This window comes from Chanos chanos, chromosome 7 (assembly GCF_902362185.1).
Source record: "Chanos chanos chromosome 7, fChaCha1.1, whole genome shotgun sequence".
In the NCBI taxonomy this organism is placed as follows: Eukaryota; Metazoa; Chordata; class Actinopteri; order Gonorynchiformes; family Chanidae; genus Chanos; species Chanos chanos.
Window position 1 is genome coordinate 31,814,296 of NC_044501.1, and position 21,319 is coordinate 31,835,614.

A 21,319-nucleotide genomic window follows, 5' to 3' on the forward strand; every position below is an offset into this window, starting at 1 on the left:
TCAACTCTTCAAAAGGGGAGGAGAGAAAGTTTCCTGTAAATTTCGCTAGAGAATGGAAAATGTGATCAATAAAGAAACTTATAAAAGCCTGCTAGCATTTCACTGCTTCACTTTGAACCCTGAACCTTTATGTACCTATCAAACTGGGATCTAGGGATCATGTGCCCTCAAATACAGATTCAGGATCAGTGTCTCCTTCAAGTCTTATCTTAACCACTACAGAATAAAAAGTTATGCTAGATCAGCCACAAGATGAAGAAACAGAAAATTGTTAAAAATAGAGGACTGAGGCACTTTAAATGCCACAATCCATAAAAGACCAGTTAAAACTGTAATTTTAAGCTTTGAAACATTTAATCAGTTTGCTTACCTGGGGTTCCAGAGATCTCCACACTCAATGTGCGTTCAATGGTTTTGTTCTCAAACGGAGATCCCTTGTGGTCACTGAAAGATAAAAAATGAAAAAAGAAAAAATCAGTATAGCAAACCCGAACTACAGCTTTTGGAGGATGTGTGATCTTACAAATGGAAATGAAAGCTAAGAAAATGCCTCATCTTTTTTTTTTTGTTTGTTTGTTTTGTTTTGTTTTTTTGTTTTTTTTTTGTTTAGCTCTTTTTTTCTTGCCGTTTTAGTTCAGAGTTTTGTCTGCTCTACAAAAGTGGTGGAAAAACTCTCTCACTTACTTTGGAGACTCTGGGGTCAAAGGAAGTGGCAAGGTGGTTGGTTTGGCTGTAGAACACAAAGGAGCATGGGTAATTAATTAACTAGATCACACTGGGCCCCACAAGATATCAGGTCCATATCTGCAAATCAAAATCTCAAATTTTGATCATTGACAGCGCTAATGTTGCACACCCAAACCCATACTGAATGGCTAAAGCATTTTCCAACCAATAATTTTGAAAAAGACCAATGGTATCTAACTTGACCCCATGTTTTTGTTTAAAGTTTGAGTGTTCAGTCTTTGAGGCAGGATGATATGATGGCGCATGTGCCCAACCCCTTTATAAAACAGGTCCCCCACAAGGTATCAGACAGACGACAACCACAAAGGGAAAAAAAAAAAAAGAATGGCACAAACATTACACATGGAAATGAGTGGAACCCCAACTGGAAAGCGAAAAAGAAAAAAAATAAATAAATAAAACTGGCATGCTCTTTAAACCAAAGCAGAGGAAAAGAAAGAAGAGTCGAGGAAGCTTGTGTAGTTGCCTGAGGCTGCGACTGTCTCCAACTGCAACTAGGGAGTGTCTCTCAGTTAGACAACTTTGTCATAGCAGTCGTGTTTGCCCAAGACTACTTGGACGTTCAGCATGCTCAGTTCGATCCAGCCACAAACTTTTGGTTAGCAGACTCACCCTCCCACCCTTCCCTAAAACCAACGCTTTGAATCACGTTTAAAATGATGCCTTTCGGGCTTTATTGTGTGGCTGACCGCCTTGTTTTTTTTAATTTGTTTTGTCACAGTTACTGTTAGACACGTAGTAGCATGGGGGTTAGTTTCTAATCAAACTGGGAAGCAGTTAGAGGAGAATAGGGAGAGGAGAGAAAGAGGGGAGGGATGCAGCGATTATTACCTAACGGTGGTGGGACCTGGTCGTCAGGGTGGCTGCAGAGTGCCTGCCTGTGTGGGTGCTGCTCATGTGTGGCGGAGGGGGGTTGGTCTGGAACTACAGAATCTGGGAAGATTGGGCTTGGCAGGCCCAGTGAGAATGACACAGGGCTGCTTATAAAATCACAGAGAACATCTTCACCAGCTTGGCCCGATAGATCTCCTGACAAATCCGTCTCCAGACCCTGAATTGCCTCATCGGCCAAGCTGTCTATACCTAACTCCCCCAGCAGCGGTAACACAAGACAGGGCTGTTTAGCCTGCATAGATCCCTGGCTTTCTTTACTTGGTGCCTTTTTAAGGTTTTCCGGACTAGTCTGTGTCAAATGCTCATCCCACTGCTGGACTCCAGGAGCCCTGTCTGGAGAGCAGTGCCTTTCTGCCTGTAGGAGAGGAGGGGACTGCAGATGGGCCCGATAACGGGCCGGCCTGGGCTTGGAGGTCAGCAGCTGGCTGAGCAAAAGATGCCCTGGCTCCTGCTCCCTTTTCCTAATGGTCACTGTGATGTGCCTATGTGCACGACTGGCCCCGGCCCCAGCCCTGGCCCCAGACCTGCCGCCCGCCTCAAGACAACGACCACAGCTGCCTGAGTGACTCATCTCTCTAGGCAGAAGAGAGTAAGAGTGCATGTACCTAATGAAGCGGGCGGCGGCCAGGCCGCCTGCGTCGGCAACTGGCTGCGGGCCCGGCGGCCTCCCCTCCTCACCGGACATCCCGTGCTCCGGTGCGGGGCAGACGTGGCCGCAGGGGTTTGGGGACCCCTCGCGCGCGCACCGCCGCCACTTCCCAGCCCCCTCACCAGCCACAATACACGACCCGGTGGTCCGGCTCTCACCTCGCTGATTCTGTGTTGCCGGCTGCTGCTGCTGTTGCTGCTGCTGTTGCTGTGATGGCAGGGAAGCGGAGGAGGAGGCCTTCTTCTTGGAGGCGGTGGAAGAAGAGCAGGAGGACAAAGAAGAGAAGGAGGAGGTGGAGGATGAGGACGGAGAGGAGGAAGAGGAGCAGGAAGAGGTGCTGGCTCCGCCCCTGTCTTTGCCGCAGCTGGCCCAGGTGCTCTTGGCTTCACTGGCTTTGGTCTGGAAGGCGTCATCGCTGGCGGTCAGGTACTTGAGAAGTTCTGTGCAAGGACGTCTCACTGGTCGGTTGGGCTGTGGACAGGCCCCTCTTTGTTTACTGTTCCAGGGGTTTTCCGTCTGGAGGGGTGGTAGACAGAGGGAGAGAAGGTGGGAACAAAAAGAGAAAGAGAGAGAACATAAGGCAAAACAATGACAGAGGGAGGAAAAAAAAAACCAGAGAAAGTGCGAAAGTCGTTCAGCACGTCGAGTTGCTTGTTTCTGTGAGATGTGTTAGGAGAGAGCACACATTGCCCATCATCTTAATTATGAGGTCCCAGGGTGGCTCCCACGTGTTCAGCACGCTGGCGGCAAGAAGAAGAGGCAGCTCTGTGTCCTCTGGGAGCCCGCCATGTGCAGCGCTCCAGAAACCGAGGAGTCAAAGTCATTATGGAAAATTAACTTTTTGTAGGGAGGTATAGTGTGTGTGTGCATGTGTGAGAGAGAGAGAGAGAGAGAGAGAGAGAGAGAGAGAGCGTCACTGCGTTTGAAGGGAGTATGTCATATGCGGGTACATGTCACTAGAAGTAGTACAGACATTTAATGGAAATAAAGGGTAAAACTCATTCTATTCTTTGGACTGAATGCAAAGATACTAAATATTTTTGTATAAAAATAGGAGGCTATGTTCATTCCTTATGTATTTTTTTTTTTGATGGGTGTCAGTTATATATTTTATAGAACGATCTTTTAGATAAGGGTCTTGTGATCACTGATAACGTGACCACAGATGCAGGAATACTTCTCATTCAGAGCTGAAAGACTATCAGTGTGTTTTCATTAAGATAGCTCCCATGAGCGAACAGCAGAACACAAGATTTTCTGTGTTCCATAGCAGCCAAAAGAAAGATAGTAGAACTGGCAGACCAAAGAGCAGATTAATGGTAGAGGCCTTTGATGTTTGAGGTAGCTACCTTGACGACAGCAGGTGTTGGTCTGATCTGGTGGTTGTTGGTTGAATGGTTCTGTGCTTTGCCACCTGGGTATTGATTATAGCTGAGTTGGGAGTTAGCAGGAGCAAGGAGGAGTTTCTTCAGCTGCAAAAGAAAGTAGAGGGGAAAAAAAAATTAGATGAGGCAACATGATTTCAACCTCAAAATGTCGTAAGTCATTGAAAGCAAAATGATGAAAGAGTAGATTTCTGTGACATTAAGCTGATTTTAAAAAGCGCTGGATACCATTATACATGTGTTTGACTGATGTGCTGAATATATCGGTTTACACCAAAGAGTTTGCTGAGATTATTTTTGATAATTATTTCATGGTCATCTAACAAAGAAAATAAGCCCTAATTAAATCAGTTACTAATTAACCTTATCTCTTCATTTACAGTCATGAACATCAATGACCAAGTGATTTACTACAGGGTCCAAGGTCCTGAGACCTAACTACTGCAGCATTTCATATCAACAAAAACATATTAATAAATATACGGCCAATTAATCAATATAACTTTTGCTAATAAGTATTCGAATAACCCATCATTTCTAATAACTCTAATGACACAGATTATTTAAGAAGAGTAAACAAACTGTTCTGACATCAGAAGACAAAGCCGGGGCAAAAATGTGGTGTAGATGAGATAACATACTACTCAACAAAGCTCAAAAATGATTAGATTTCTTTATATGACCTGATAAGGCAAAAATGTCATTGCAACCTCACAACTGCTGACACAACGTGGTACCCCGTATGACAATAGCATACATGTGATGAGGAAAACAATTTTCCCTGGAGTATGAGGGAAATCGGTTATTAGGAAACAGGTTGAACAAGTTGTACCAGCACAGACATAAAAGTAATAAAACAAGTCAAATAAAACAACAAACAAAATTACAGGTCAACACAGTATACTTGTGTAACAAAGGAAATGCCAGGTGGGGACATTGTCATGTTTGACCACATCTTATAGTATTTCAGGAACTTTCCATTTAGATAGTGGAACTTTCCATTCAGAACTGCTTGTCTGAGGGAGAACCACTACACAGTAAAAAAAAAAAAAACTAAAAAGATTTTTTTCTTTTTTGTTTGTTTTTTTTTTGTTTTGTGTGGCGCGTGGTGCCAAAACCCCCATTATGCATGGATCGACTACTCGGCTCCATTGTACAATGCAATTAACACCTTAAGAACATCCATCCATTTCCATTTTCTCTTTCATCTCCACCACACGGCTTAAGTCCCCCCACACAGGCATGACCTGGCCTGCCAGAGACACCGCCTGGAGAGCGTGCACCCGTTTTTAGGGGGTAGGCCTGCTGCCTCAACTTATCTGCTATATGTGGTGGGACTGAGAAAAAGAGATACAGAGGAGAGAGAGAGAGAGAGAGGGTGGTGGGACCCATGATAGAGAGGAGTCGGGAGCAGCGGGGAAGAGGATGGGTGCCTTACCAGGGAGGGCTCCTCTGGCTCTGGAGTGTGTGGCGAGCCATCGGGCGTGGAGGGACAGCTCTGATCACTGGCATTGGTCACGTCCCCATCTGCCAGGGCCTCGAACGAAGGCAATCCGTCCTCATCCACCGGGATATTGTCCAGGGTTTCTGTGAGCACCGCCAGCAAGTTGGCCTCATTTTCCTCATCTATCTTCTTAGGAGTGGGAAAGGGAAGGAAAGGGGGGAGAAAAAAAGAACAGCAGAAAAAAAAAAATAGGACAATTTAGTTTGGAGAAGTCAATTTCTGTCTGTCTTTATGTCGGGGTGAGGCTGAATGCTTCTATTCTTTTACAGAATATGGAGGTTTTTGCTGCATTGCTGTTCCTGAGCTGCAAAAAAATTTCTTTAAACTACAAATTCTCTTTCCCACATGAGTCAGAACTGTCAGTCATACATTAAGCATGCAGCTTACTGGACCAAAATAATATTTCCCCCAAGAAACCCATTAACTAGGCTGACACACAGTATATACCCAAGGAAGGAGAAGGGGAGGGAAGGAAACAATGGATGAGACATTAAGTTGCTTCAAACCAGAACTTGGCCCTTGCAGAATGGGAAGCAATCAGCTTGTCCAGGATATGTTCATGAGCAATCCTTTGATAAGAGTCAATCTTTTTCAGCTAATGCCAAATGAGAGTGATATTTTTAACAAGATGCAAGGCAACTGTTGACAGGGACTGAAAAACAACAGGGAGCTCAAAGTGTCTCAAAACTTAAAATGAAGCCAGTATCTTTTTTTTTCCAGTTCTTTGAAGCATCTGTTTTCTGAAACAGCTTTTTCCGTAGCTATCAGTTGCGTTATCCAGAGAGCTGGGGCGAGGAGGGGGGGGGGGGGGGGGGGGGGGGGGGGGCAACGACAAGAGGAGGAGGGAATAGCGGCAACGACTGGATGCTCCAGCTACGAAACCCATTGGGAGTTGGCGACAGAGGAAGATAAACACCCAAATTGCCTGGGGACGCAGTGCATGCGGCCCAACCGGGAACAAATCCTTTTATGCACACCGCAGGATTAGCATCGCTTGCTGATAGCATGCAGCGATCATGGTGCTGCAGGGACGACCAGCCCCCTTTAGATAGTGGCGCAGCGCTGCTTAGCCCCTCAGTCCCGTGTGCAACGATACCCCCCCCCCTCCCCCCGATCGACTTTGATCCCCCCCCATTCTATTCATAGTTTCCCACGATTACACAGCAGCCTGGCCGCATCTCTCACGAGACTGGATTTTGAGACATCAAGGAAGGGCCCATTGCACTTATCTTCCTGTATTTAGACGATCCCAACGCTGATAACAAGAGCATTTGATTAGCCACTGACAGGGAGGAAAATGCTAAGCCTGGTTTCATTCAGGAGATAGCGTTGCTCTAATGAGACGCACCCATATTCATTATTAAACATGATAAAGGGACATATTTCAGAAAGATAACGAAACACCCACTGGGACCGTGGAACTCTGGTAACACTGGAGGCAGGAAATTGTCCGATGCCAATGAATTGACATGCTGTTTAATTGTCAACTAGTGGCTCCCATTCCTTGGATTCCATGACGTTCATCATTTTTATCTTAAACTGCTCTTTATAAGCCCCAGTTAGCCACTGAAAATACAGTAATAATCGCTGATACTCTGGAAGTCTTCACCTCAACCTACAAAAAATTTCCCGGCAAGTCGTTTATAACCTGGATCATTCTGGATTATTTTAAATGTTGCTTTAATGATGAACATCTGCTTGGTTTATATTTTTAACACCTCTCCAGAAGGCATTCACCCAAGCTGGGTCGTGAGGGAGGGAAATCTCTCTGTAGAGGGAAGACCATTAAATTGTCAGATACAGGGCACCCCTCTGACCAACCCGCTTTTATCGAAAGATCACTAAGCAGGAGACCCCAAGAACAGGATATAAATCACCAGAAATGCTTGCAGCATTTGTATCACGGAAAGAGCTAGAGTTCCATCATCAACATGCGAGGCCTCAACTGACCAAGCAACATACAGAAATTCCTGAAGAGCCTCAACCATCATCAGCAAGACAGCATACAAAGGACCGGAGTAAACCTCAAAGCATACTGATCATGCCTAGTCTTGTGACGCCTGAGGTGACAATGAATGATCCCGAGTTTGCGCACATATTGAAGGTACTAAGTCCCGCTAGGGCTACATTCCCCTCAACCAATCACTCGCTACACTGGTGCAAGTACCATTTTCACATCTCTTTTGGTGAAAGACCATTCAGTTTCCTCTTCCTACCATCCAAAACGCCTTTTCAAGGTGTAACTGACAATTCAAATAAAACGGCATAATGTTCTGCCAAATAGGGGTATGATGGTGGGGAGGGGGGGTTTGCCAGGATCGTATGGCAAGTCTCTGATGGCCATGTCCTCTCTCATCGATCGCGCAGTGGCAGCTGTTGCGAGGACAAGCTGAAGGAAAAAAGGGGAAGAAAAATAGCCAGAGCCTTCCCATCCCGCTTAATGGACCCCACAGAATTAAAGAGATCTTAACAATCGCAGGCTAATTGTGGGATCACAATATATTAACCCGATTCAATTCTAAAGGGTGCCATTCACGGCCGTTTTACTCCGAACGCTTCAATTAGCCATAAAACACACTGGCAAGCACGAGCTGCCTCACTCGATCTCTCCCTCCTCCTCGGAGAAAAGTGAACGCTCACGAGTCGTTCATTATCAGGTGAACCCTTTTGTTATCAGACAGGCTGTCTTTGAAATCGTCCTTGCTTTAACTCTTTTATTGAGTTCCAGCAAGCCATTGTGTTCTGGAGATATAATTCATGCCACTGATAACGGGCAATGTGTTCTTTCTCTGCGCTTTTTTTTTTTCCCTTCATTACTAAACATACGTTTGAACTCTAGGACAAATAGAGAAATTAAAGCTAACTATTTGTTCCTTGAAAACTTTGAAGGCCCCAGTGCAAAATGCAAGTGATAGACACTCATATATGTGTACATTGTCTCTCGTGTCTTTACCTTGACTGTAAGGGAGAAACATCTTGAAGTTTGTACGCCATAAACCGTGAAAGTCTATTACAGAAAAAGGGATTTTACAACTCAAACCCTTGCACTGTCGGCGCCACAAGAGAGAAACATGAAACAAAATAGAATCTGTTAAACTGGCTTTGTTGTAAATAGATGTCTGTCTCATCTCAAAACTGACCTTCCCTCATAAAAGAAAAATAAGAAAGCAAATCTGCCCTTTTTGAACAGAGAGAGTGCTTCATAAATTGGTTTGTGGATCAGTCATTGTTAGCCCAAGCTTTGACAATTTAATTATTCTATTCCATTCCACTCCTTTTTTTTTTTTTTTTTTTGCAATAGTTCATTTAGTTCTCTCTCAAATTTCAAAGACGTTCCCTCAGAGTAGGTTAACCCAGTGGCCAGAGCTCCTAATCAGGCATAATTTGGGTAGGGGGAGGGGGTCTGCAAGGCTTCATTCCCAGTGTCTCTCATGGCCCACCACGAGAACCCATTAGATTTGATAAACAAATAATGTCATTTTGTATTATTAGTCTGCCCCCAGATTTCACAGGAAATAAATCAAAGTCAGTTGATGTGAAAATGTGAAACCCTCTAGCTCATTGCTTCGTCACTGGCCCAATGAACGACGGTGTGTGCGTGTGCGTGTGTGTGTGTGTGTGTGCGTGTGCGTGTGTGTGTGAGTACAAAGCAAACGGCATAAGAGCAAGTGAAAATTCAAAGGACACTAATAATAGACTCATGAGTTAAGTGGCCACTTAGCAAAACTATGGTGAAAAACAGTCAGAGAATGTAACACAGGAGTCCCTACTCGCTAATCTTAAAAAAAAAAACCTTTTGCACTTCAGATGCCACAGAGTGAGAGTGACACCCCGATGCAAAGCCGCAAATGATCTGGAACACGTTCTGCTTCTCCTGTTGACAGTGCATCCTCATATTTACTATCCAATTTTTTAACAATAAGCCCAAAGTGACATTCTGAATGGTGTTTGTGGACAAACGGATCCTCTGTTATGCTAAACAGTCAAGCGTTCATCTGTCATAAACAAAAGAGGATTCTGCCTTTGGAATTGCCTACACTATTTCAGACCTCATTTCCCCAGCAAATGATCCTACACGTAGACTACTGAGCCATGTTAGCTCTGGAGGGAATGATCACAGCCAGACAGGTTACCGCATGGATTAACTTTTCATAACCATTACCAACATTACCACGGCCCTCACCCTGTAAGCCCCATACGGCACGCTGCTGCCCCGAAGCACGTTCATTTTCTCTGCCCGTGACAGTGAGTGAAGACCCTGGGTTTACACACGCATGCACACACGCACAGACACACAAATACACACACGCACACACAGTCCCTTTCATGTATTCAGACATGTTTAGTAATGTTTAGTTAGTCACTGTCAAATGTGTTGACCAAAAGCTGAAGTGTTTATCCGACATGGCTACCATGGTCACTAAGCTTTGTGACGGTTCAAGCTGCATACCAGGGCACTCATTCAGCGGCGACCTGCTCTCTGTGACGGCATTTTGACCTGATATTAAATAAAGCTATATATTATTACATATAAAATACTGCCTCGCTGTGATCCATGCATTAGGAGACTGAGTTATCATAAACAGTGTGAAAGGGTGCGTGTGTGTGCGCGCACATTTCCAGATGGCTTTTTAGAAAGGATGCACGAAAAAGAGGTGCCCTAAATCCCCTATGAGAGGCCAAAGTTATCGGCCAACCCTCTCTGATGACATCATCACATCTCCAGTGACTATCCCCTACAGAGGGGTATAGTCACGAATATGCACCCAAGGGAAAGACAGAAAGAGATACAGAGGGGGAGAAAGAGAGAGAAACAAAAAGCTTCCCTATAGGAAACTATGCCGCATCTTGGGTTATCACTGGGTCTCGCTTCGTCACATGACAGATGGTCTGGGGATCTGTTTTAATGCAGTTATTCTAAACTTAAATGTCTGTACTCGCTGACATATTGTCGCTTGGTGACTTTTGAAAGAATCGTGGAAAAAACAAATGCTGAGGCAAGCAATGTGGTAAAATATTAAATAACGTCTTTTTTTCTTTACATCAAAAACTTTTGGCGGGGGGTGAGGGGGGGTTGGAGAACAATCAAACCACAGTACAAAGAAAATATTACTTTTTTTTTTTTTAATGACATGCAAATAACAGTCTGCTTATGTAGGCACAGGCTGAATCTGCAGTGCTTAGCAACCATTTGAGAGAAAAAGCATGTAGATGATGGCCAGTGGATGGATGGAGGGATAGAGAGCGAGAGAGAGAGAGAGAGAGAGAGAGATGGACGGGAGATGTGCATGAAAGAAGGAGGGACAGGACCATTCACTTCATCCCATTAAATGGATGTCACATTTTCTCCTTACTCAAGGGGCAAATAAATGTTAACATCAACCATACATGTACAAACAGGGGAGATGAGAGGGAAAAAGAAGAGGATAAATGTCTAAGGAGTGATTTGGGGATTGGTATGAACCTATGTATGTCTGTATGTGAATTTGAAAAAGAGAGAATGAGTATGTATGTATGTATGTGTGTGTGTGTGTGTGTGTGTGTGTGTCAGTGAGCGAGAGATAGAGATCATGTGTATCTGTATGTTTATGCGATTACGTGCACGTGCGTGTGTCTGTGTCAGCGTACTTGTGTTTAGGGAGAATTTCTAAAGCCTTCCTCCCTTATTAAAAGCCTCTCGTTTCCCTTCAGATCCCCCTCTGACCTTTTAGGCCCTGCCAAGCTCATCAAAAGCAGGACAGCCTGTCACTGGTCAAGTACACATCAGCAGTGTGGGCAATACAGACACACAGGGACAGCACCAAGGGGAAATATATCACTTAACACAACTAACAAACAGCACAATACTTTTATTCTAATTATTTCACTCTCTCTCTGTATTTGTGTGTGTGTGTGTGTGTGTGTGTGTGAGAGAGAGAGATAGAGAGAGGGAGAGAGAAAGTAGAGGGTGGGTTACAGACCCAATATCAAAAATTTATGGTAATTGAAACCACCAAATCTTGGTGGAAATGCAGTCAATTTGATTCGGTAGCGAAAGGTCACGCTATTCAATTTACACTTAATGCTGAGTACAGTAGGGAGAAAAACACCTGAAAGCAAATGATCTTATCAGCATCCGGTCCTCCACACTCACCCCGCTGCATAAAAGCTATTTGCTGATTACTAAATAAATGCATTATCTTTTACCTTGACTTCCATCTCTCTCCCTTGCTCTTTCTTCTGTTCCGAGGTGGCGTCGGGGAGAGGGAAGTCTAGTCAGACCTTGACTTTGTGAGGGGATTATGTCTTTCCTGCACGTTTTTTTCCTTACACTTTTTTTTTTTTCTCCCCCATTCTAAACGCTTTTCTCAGACTGCAGCACAATGCAGGGGTAAAACGTGAGGAGACGATGCTAAGGAGCTAAGCTAAGCGAGCGGAAACGAACGGGAGACAAGACGGTTTGAATCTAAACGCTTAGAGCTAAACAGGCGACGGGAGAAACGCGATATGTCGGATTTCGAGGTCGCACGAAGAGTAGAAAATAAACAGCTCAACATTAGAGAAATACTGAAAATATACTTGTTTCTAATGATGTGGTTTATATGCAATGCCTATAAATTTAGATTGTATGCGCACAACTTTCAAATGCATTTTTGGGGGGGGGGGGGCATGCATATATGCAACATATGTGCACAGACTGTGCAGACATCAGAACCTTTTCATCTGAAAAGAGGAAGTGACATTACCAAATGCTATTTCTTCCTGTTTTGGTCTTTATATTCACATTGCCAGTGGTGGAGGTTTTAAAAGCTTTCATTGCATAAGCAACAGAAAAGCGTGGTTCTAGGAATCTAATGTTTCCAATCCCCCGACTTCAGTTGAAGTATTAAGTAATCCAGGAAGCGACAGCGTGCTAGTCTCTCTCCTGAATGAACGGAACCAGGCACTGAGGGCTTATTGGCTTAGCGCTTCTGGCCAGGTTAGACACAAGCCATCCTGAAAGGCTCTTATAGATGATTACCCCAACACGGTGCTAAAAATAGCACCAATAACAACTACTAGCTTCTCGCATGCTAACAGCCCAATCGGATCAGTCCGTGACCTGTGACCTCTTCGCCCTGACTCATATGATCCCTGTGATCTCTGTAGTGTACACACACACACACACACACACACACACACACTCTCTCTCTCTCTCTCCCCTTCTCTCTGTGTGTGATCTCTGTGGCATAAACAGATACACATACTCACTCTCCCACACACACACACACACACACGCACGCAGACACACACACGCAAATATCGGGCATATGCATGAATGCACACAAACACAATCCTGAAATGGAGGTTGTGTTTACATGATATTTATATATTCTGTGTAACTGTCCCTTCCATGAAACTTAATCTGCACTCATAAATACGGGACGTTCCGCCACGAGATTCAGTACGATCCAGCACGGGGGGGACAAGAGTTAGTACTGCAGGTCACGACTGCCGCGCACCCATGGCCCCCAAATAGTGACTTGTCAGCTGACACCCCTCCAGCACCACACACCACTGTCAAGAGTACAGTGTGTCCCAGGGCGATGGAAGTGGAAGCTTTTTATATAATCAGACGAAACTTAAGACAAGCAGCGTCGGCCCCGTTCGAAATCTCCGCTCTACACGGCCTACATCAAACGCCAAAAGTGTTACGGACAAGCATTCCAAAACAGACATAAAATACAAGACGCACAAACTGTGAAGACTAACACCCATCACTCACATGCCGGTTCATAAATACAAACACACGCTTGTAGATACACACACTCACACACACACACACACACACACGCACGCATGCACAGAGTGTACTCTCAGGAAATGCAGGGTAAGCCTATGTTAAATTGGCTGTACACGATGTGCATCAGAGTACACAAGGCTGAGGTGGTATGGAAGCTGAACCTCGAAAACAGATCTAAGACTGTGTGTGTGTGTGTGTGTGTGTGTGTGTGTGTGTGTGTAAGGATGGGTGACGGAAAGTGCAGGAGAGTTCGTCTGAGTGAGAGGCAGGAGGGGACGGAGAGAGAGAGGGAAAGATGGAAAGATAAACGATATGGAAGGATTGTGAGAGGAGCAGGCGAGGGAGGAGATGGAGGAGGTGGAGGGTGGGTGTGGAGTATGTGTGAGAAAGGCAGCAAAAAGCCAGCCAAGCAACAAACAGAAGATGTTAACTTGCTCTTTTCTAAACATGCCCTGCGGGGACTACTTTTCCCCGGCAAATGATGCTCCTCTCTCTCACTCTCTCTCTTTCTCTCTCTCTCTCACTCTTTTTCTCTCTCTTTCACTATCTCCCTTTCTCCTTCTCATTCTCTCCATCCCTTCTTCCCTTTATTCCCTTGTTCTTTCTTCCTCCATCCTCTCTGGCAAGCACATTTGCCTGTGCAACCTGGAATTAGTGGACTGTTAAAGTTGGATATATTTATTAACATACAATACACTGGACACTTCCAAGACAGGGAGGTTTCTGAAACTAGAAGCCTGGCTTCAAACAGATGAATGAGGGCTTCAAGCAGTTTTCGACAATGCCTCTTATTTACTCTAAAACATCTCTTTCGTGGCAGCTAGAACAGTAAATTCTATAGAAAGTAGAAAGTTATCGCCAGTTTGGTTTTCTACTAAGTGTCAACGCAAATGGACGGTCTGACAAGGGTCACTTTATGGGGATGATAGGTATCCTGGAGCTCATAAAACAATGATCTCATTTCCTTAGCGAGAGCTTGGTAACAACTCTGTCACTTGGATTGATCAAGTTTATTAAAAGCTACATAAAACATTAAACTGCTGTGGAAAATAGTCATGAATGTTATTAAAGAAATATTCTACATTTCCGGGCAAGAACTGGTTTACTGGATGCACATCAGTTGAAAATCTAACCAGTAAACTCTATTATAAAACATTTGGCTGACTGTAAATTGGACCATTGGATTTTACTGAAGTTAAATGGAGACCCACCTGCAAGTGGAAATTCTGCAATACTGTTAGCAACAATCGCTAGGCGGTGGAACGGCAAAGTAGTGGAAACCGCTTCGAGGCATAGAGATAACAGAGAGAAGAGCTCTCCAAAATCTCTTACACTGTTAGCAGCAGTTTTGAGTTAACTGACACCAAAACTCCTGGAAATCTGTGTGCTTGAAAAGATACAGTTTGCAACACGAGTTTGTATAAATGTGTGTGTGTGTGTGAGAGAGAGAGAGAGAGAGAGAGAGAGACTGTGTGTGTGAGTGAGTGTGTGTGAGAGAGAGAGAGAGAGAGAGAGAGAGAGAAACTGTGTGTGTGTGTGTGTGTTTTCCATAAGTGTTCACTTGAGGAAATCATATTATACAGCACAATATGATAATGTGCTCGTCCTAGCCGAACTGGTGCGACTCAACTGGTGGTGTGCTTTCAAATGTCAGCATAAATTTGCAAATTAAGCATGCGGAGCCATCAGCAGTCACTGTGAGAGGAGTGTGTGTGTGTGTGTGTGTGTGTGTGTGTGTGTGTGTATGCGTGCGCACGCGTGTGTGTAGAGTAGGAAAAGATGCATGTTGATCATGACATGGAGAGGTTTTTACGTTCATTAAAAGTGAACGGTAATCAATCAGCACGTTGTCAGAATGTTGTCGAGCAGGCAGGTATATCGACACGTACACACACACGCGCGCACGCACATACACACACACAAACACACACACACAAAGCCTTCACTACGGAAATACAAAGAACAGCTGAGAGAAGGGGTCACTGTATGTTCAGTCGAGTCCAGTCACAATTAATGACACCCAGCTCCATAAAACAGGATGAACGCTTTTGTGAGACATCCTTGGCACATTGTAATGCTCACACTGGCAGCACACTGGATACGTTTTAATATTAACATCAATCGTCAGCTCTGGATGCTCCACGTCTCTCATTGAATTACCTAATACAGTGTGGCTGCTTCAAGGCAGGTCTTTTTTGACTTGGTGTCAAGTGAGTTAGATAAGTAAGAGGGTGCCACAATCCGTTGGAGGCATGGAGTGTACCATTCCTGTCGTGACTTGTGGAACAGTCCGCCCTCCCGATCTTGCCGTACAGTACCCTAAGCCATCCAGCGGTCATCTCGACTGGTACTGACCCAGGGAATGTGTCCCAGTGTCCCACAGTTAAAAAAAAAAGGGGGGGGGGGGGCGCTATTTAAAGATGATGTGTGGGAGAATTATCTATACTCCTTATTTTTAGCCGTCAGGTTGTGTGAGGAAGCCCGCTGATACATTTTGTCCGTACGCGTCTGGGTAATGTATTTGAAGAGCATTTCATCATCTTGAAGAAGATATATGGTACACTATAAATTCTTCTGGACAATAAAGCTTTTAAATATAGTCCAATATCAAAATGGACTGGGTGTCCCCAATAAACGTGAATTATATAACAACTATTTATGTATGCAAAAGTATTGTTAATTTTTATTATCATATCATGCATATTAGCAAACTGCTACTTGAATTATGTAACAGTTTGTTACTGCACAGTGCTCTTCACACAAAAAAAAAGACTGAGGGTTGATATGTAAACACTGGATTATTAGGGACATTTAATATGCCATTGAAGTCTCTATTCAATCTGCAATGCAATCACAAGTTTCTGTGATCCGTTCACATCTGTCCCGTGTGTGTCTCGCGTATTTGCTCTGGATCTGATAGCGTCAGAGACTTCCTTTAGTCACGTCAAAGCAGCAGAGCCAACGCAAAGGATGTAAACAATGTCACCGCCCCCCCGTTAATGTTCAAGCCGTTTTCTCTCTACTGGATGACAAAGTCTTTTATTTGGGTTAAATTTCGCTATATAGTAACCCTGGGTTTGCGTACAAACTGCTTTTTTTTTTTTTTTTTTTTTTTTTCCATACAGACCTGCAGTATGTTTAAATGCTAACTTTACTGAACGGAAACTAGTTCTGTTTATTTTTCCATTCTCCACAGGGAATCATTTCAAGAGTGAGCAGACCGGCCTGACGGTACGTCTATCGGCGTGCGAGGATTCCGGAAGATTCTGTAGCGGACCATCAGATGTAAATCTGAGAGTAACAGGGCATAGAAGTGCCCTGGTTTTCTTTTTGGGGGGGGGGGCACGTTGGCACTGATGAGGCTAAAAACAAAGAAGAACACTACGTACTAAAAAAAAAAAACAAAACACAAATCAAAAAACAAAACTCAAAACAGTGATTCTGTCATACGCGCTACATAACGCATTAATAAGCGCTGCGTACACATTTTAGAATGCTCCAGTTAGCATTATCTGTGAAAGGCTCAGCGTGTTGTTGCTTATGAAGGTGCAAAAATGCCTACTGTTTGGCACTTCTGTCAAACTAATTTAATTCAAGAGAGCTTTCGCATTAGACGAAAACAAATAAACAAAAATACTGTCTGCCCACAGAGAAGCAGTGGGGGTCTAAACTTCCTCCAGGTTTCTCCAAGAGGAGGGCTGCCAATGACAACTCGTCTCCCCAGGCAGGGCTTCACTCCTGAGGCCATACACAGAACATGCTGGCCTATAGCCTTCAAGCCCTGAAGACGGGTTTGATATCTCAGACTAAACTGGTACCGAAGGGCATAAACCATCACCTCTCACAAACACAGGTTCTTACTATCTCAGTCTCCACTTCTCTCTCTCTCTCTCTCTGTCTGTCTAGCTCTTTTATCTACCCAGCAGTTAGCCCCACACAGCGGGTCATAACGGGATTCAGAACATTAAAAAAGAGCGTAAAAATGACAAAAAATACCTAATTATGAATTAAAATCAGTAAAAATCCTTGGGGATGGATAGAGAGGGCATGTGTTTTATTATATGAGCAGACATGTATGTTCTGGTTTTAGACAGCACTGTACACATATTATCAATATGTGTGCTTGTCTGTGTGTGTGTGTGTGTGTGTATGCGCGTCTGTGTGTGTGTGTGTGTTCTTGCACGCACATGTGTATGTGTGTGTGTTTCTGTATAAAGACTGCCCTGAGCCACCCATTAACTTCACCGCAGTCAGACGGGTTCAGAAAACATTGCCAGGGGTTTTAACGGGAGCAAGGGGAGGGAAGAAAAAGTTCTGCCAACTTGTTTTACACAAGAGCTGGCCATTTATTAACCTGTCTACACATAGTGACTGGGGCACCATACTGACCCATACAGTCCAGCACTGGAAGTGCACCAAAGAGGACACACGTGCACATTCAAACTTAACTGATCCAAGCCCAGAGGTTTTTATACGTCTCATAAGAGTTCATGTTAAGGCTCAGATAAGGACAGATCATTTTAGATCCCTCACTCCCAGAGCAGAGAGTTTAAGAGCTCTTAGATAAACAAACAAACAAACAAACAAAAAAGTTCACAAAAGAATGCACCTTGCTGAGAATATAGTTCCAAAAAGGAATTAGTCACCGACAACATTCCTATTTATAAAAATGAGTCAAGTGAACATCGCATATTTTCTGACTCGTTCTGGATCTACAAGAGCAGAAATGATGGAAATACTAGCAGTGCATGAAATAAATAAATAAACAGAAGGGACCAGTGTGTTTCATAATGTACCTGTCTTTTTTCTCTCTCTCGCTCTCTCTCTCTCTGTCACACACACACACGGACACACACAAAAGCATCACCAGTGTCTGCGCCCTGTCTTTAGACACCCCCCCGTACCACCACGTGTGGTCCCTGACACTTAGACCCACTGTATTTAACAGCCTCCCCCGACACACACACACACGCACACACACACACACACACACACACACACACAATTTCAGACCCAAACGAGTCATTCCTGGTAGAAGTCCTCCAACTCCCCTAAGTCCTATGGGTCAGTAACATCCTATGGGTCAGTCAAAGAAACGTGCCCATTTGACAAAGCCGATCTACCCCATCCCCCACCCCCACCCCACCAAACATGCCTTCGGTGGCGAACAACAAAAAGAGGCTTTATCGTTTTTCTTCTCTATCTCTGCAGATAAGGCGGAATGAACTACCCCGCTCACCCGGACTCTGAGGGCTTTGGTACTGCCGCCATACTTTTTCTCTATGGACTTTGCTTCCCAGTTAGTGACAGAAAGTGAGAGAGTGGCATGTGTTAAAGTTTTAAACCAACCCCACCCCCTTGCCCCTTTCTTTCGCAATATAGTCGCTCTAACAGGGCCAAACTGGTTTTAAGAGTGGACATGTGAGACCCACGTGTGAAGAAGAAATGTTTTAGTTTAGCATCAACACAAGCAACTGAGTCATAGCAAAGTATGACTGAGTGACAGCTGTCAGAGAAACTTCTGCAGCATGAGTGGGTGATTTTAATGCTCACATGAATAAATAACTTAAATTTGTTTGAAGATAAGATGTTTAGCGTAAAAAGATCTCAGAGGCTTTAAAATATCAAAGCACCATAGCTCCTTCTTAGCATTGACAATTCAGTTTGATGGAAAATGATCCCTGTGAGTGTGAATGAGTTATGAGTTGAAGTTTATTATGGTTGTGATAGAGGGGATACTGAGTTTAAGTGCCGGACAAAGACTAGCAGTTTATCGTTGTCACAAACCATTATCGATAAGGAACGCTTCACTTTGTACTTTAAGGTGTGTTAAGTCTGTAAAACTGATTTTAAAACAATGTTGACTGGTTGTCCTACAAGGGGGTTTCATTTTACCTGTTGGAACTGTTTTCATGGGATGCCAAATTCCTTTTCTTTCACGTGTTTCTTACAATACCTACCACAAAATTAAGCAAGGGCACTGGGACCCGTTTGCCTGGTAAATGTCTGACTGAAAATATCTTCAGTGACGCTCCAAATTGGACCATGCACTTGATGGAATGGGTACCTCTGGGAGGACTTTGTTTTTTGAGCCTTTGCAACAGTTAATTTGCTACTGCTTTGGAAGGGGAGGGGGGGGGGGGCATTCTCCAGTAAGGTGCAACATGTAAAAATCTCTTTACCTCAAACAAGTTTGATGTCTCATTGTTGTACTGACTGGAAATGATTTCCGATTGGTCACTGTACCACTTGAGTCCGCCCAAGAAGCTATCCGCATCCAGGTCGCTTACATCAAGCTCTGATAGGTCAAGTTCTGGGAGGTCAGGGCAAAGGGGCTGGTCTTCACCAACCAAGGCAGCACACTGGAAAAGAAAAGAAAAGAGTGTAAATGTACTTTGATGCATTATGTAGTTTACTTTTTTCTGTGTCTATAATGATGAGTGTACTGCGAGAAGAAATTTTGTATTTTTATACTAAAGTGCAGGAGAACATGGGTCCTTTCAGAGAAGAAAAAAAGAAGTCCTTCTTAATGTCTCAAATCAGCAAAAAGATCTACATACAATTGATTTAAACCTTTGGGCCAGGTGTCTGGTGTAGATGACTTCTCATTTGAAAGGGTCAGAGGCAAATTTAGATAGAATTCTTATGCAAATTTAGACGGTAGACCGTTTCTCCTTGGGGCCGCCTCCAACGCTCCTGATTGGCTGGAGGTAAACTATATTCATTTCTTGGACGGTATCGTTGAGTTTACCATCTGATTGATTCATTCGAGAAAACTATTTGATTCATCTACTTGAAATAACTATTTTCTTTTTTAATATCGAAAAGAATGGTGCTGAGTGAGGCCTGTTAACATTTTGAAGATTCACAGTCTGGTTGGTTGTGCGACTCCGTGACAGCTGCTCCGTGGCTTCTTGCACACAAATCATCAGCTTCATGAAGCTGCTATCGCCGGGATCCACGGGCTTTAAATCTGTCAGCCTTCAATGATGTTGCGAGTTCTATCACACCAAGCAAGCGCCCTTGCAGTCTTGCTGTAAACAAGTTCTTCGAACGCTTTTACTAACCCACATTTCTTTGCCGCGAGCCTAAGATCTCCTGAATGTTCGCGGCTTCTACAAGGTTATGTTCTCACACCAAAATTCCCCATAGGAACATTTTGCTCGTTGGTACTTGAAAATACGCAAGCCCTGTGCGCCACCAGTGTAGTCAATTATGAATGCACGACATGATGCTTTTATGAAGTAGGCTACTTTCCAAATCCCAAAAATCTCGACAGGCATATTTTGTAACTGTCCCGGCCGAGAAGCAAGAGCAATGGTGTGAGTTGAGGTTAGTCATACGAGACTGGAAAATTACTTTAGTTGAGGAGGGGGTAGGTGGGGGCACTCCCTAAACCTCACTTGAATCGCCATGCACACTGGGGCAAAGTGCTTGAACGCGGAGGCATGACGCCAAAAGTTCGATTTAAAGGTAGGTACACACGGCAACTGTACCAGGAGGTGAAAGTCACGACTGAAGACTGTAGGTGTCCGCACATGCCAAAGCTGATCAGTACGATCTGTTTTCGTCCCGTATCATTGTACGATTTAATTTAAGACGGAAATCTCTTCCCTCCAGCATTGCAATGAGAATGAGATAAAAATGCATTATAGATGCACGAGCCCTTGGGTTCCTTCTTACTAGCATAACAAGTTCTAATAGGCTAACATACCTCAGAAAAAAATCTGAATAGTAAAATCGACTTCCCAGTGAATTCTGTGTAGAGAAAGAGATTGACATTGAAACACTTAAAACTACGTTGAGACTATTAGATTTTTGAGCTCAACAGAAGAGCGATTGATTGAACCGCTTTCAAGAGTAATACAAATTAAGACAAGCCCCATGCAAGTGTATACAAACGAATTCATGCGTATTGGGCAGGTTCAAATACTGTCCGCTCAAGAGCGGTGTCAGTGTTTCCTACGCGACATTAGCCTAGGGACTGGCAAGGAAAAGCGCTGATGTATATGAAAACATCGAGGCAGGACAGAGAGAACTTTCCACCGCACGGACTCAGACGGAGCCATCTATTCAGAGTGAATAATGAGACGTGTTGCGAGTCTATGGACCATACATTAAACGTTTGAGAAAATACACAAACAAATAATTATAGATAAAAAAAGATAAACACCGCTCTGTCTACACAAGAACATTCCTAATCATCAACTAACATTCTTGACTAAGACAACGCTAGGTGGCCGAATGACAATACTAGACTGTCGATTATTCACACGGGAGAGCGGCGCAGCTATCACTGAAGTAATCTCTCCATTTCAAAGACACATCATGCCTACATGACTGAATGAAAGATCGGGTTAAGGATTTGAAAGTGTTTC

At 43.9% G+C, this 21,319-nt stretch overlaps 1 protein-coding gene across 3 annotated transcripts in view; it reads right to left on the reverse strand.

Moving 5' to 3' along the window:
- The window catches only part of ppargc1a (peroxisome proliferator-activated receptor gamma, coactivator 1 alpha), a 36,973-nt gene that overhangs the window by 14,585 nt on the left and 1,069 nt on the right, over positions 1 to 21,319 (reverse strand). For 2 of the 3 annotated variants that reach the window (XM_030779674.1, XM_030779673.1), the window contains exons 2-7: positions 19,124 to 19,303; positions 5,114 to 5,308; positions 3,640 to 3,762; positions 2,449 to 2,806; positions 685 to 730; positions 371 to 444 (exon numbers count right to left, since the gene is read on the reverse strand). In XM_030779674.1, coding sequence (XP_030635534.1) covers positions 371 to 444; positions 685 to 730; positions 2,449 to 2,806; positions 3,640 to 3,762; positions 5,114 to 5,308; positions 19,124 to 19,303 — 976 coding nt within the window. The remainder of the gene's footprint in view (positions 1 to 370; positions 445 to 684; positions 731 to 2,448; positions 2,807 to 3,639; positions 3,763 to 5,113; positions 5,309 to 19,123; positions 19,304 to 21,319) is intronic. The other variant, XM_030779675.1, reaches the window with a different exon arrangement.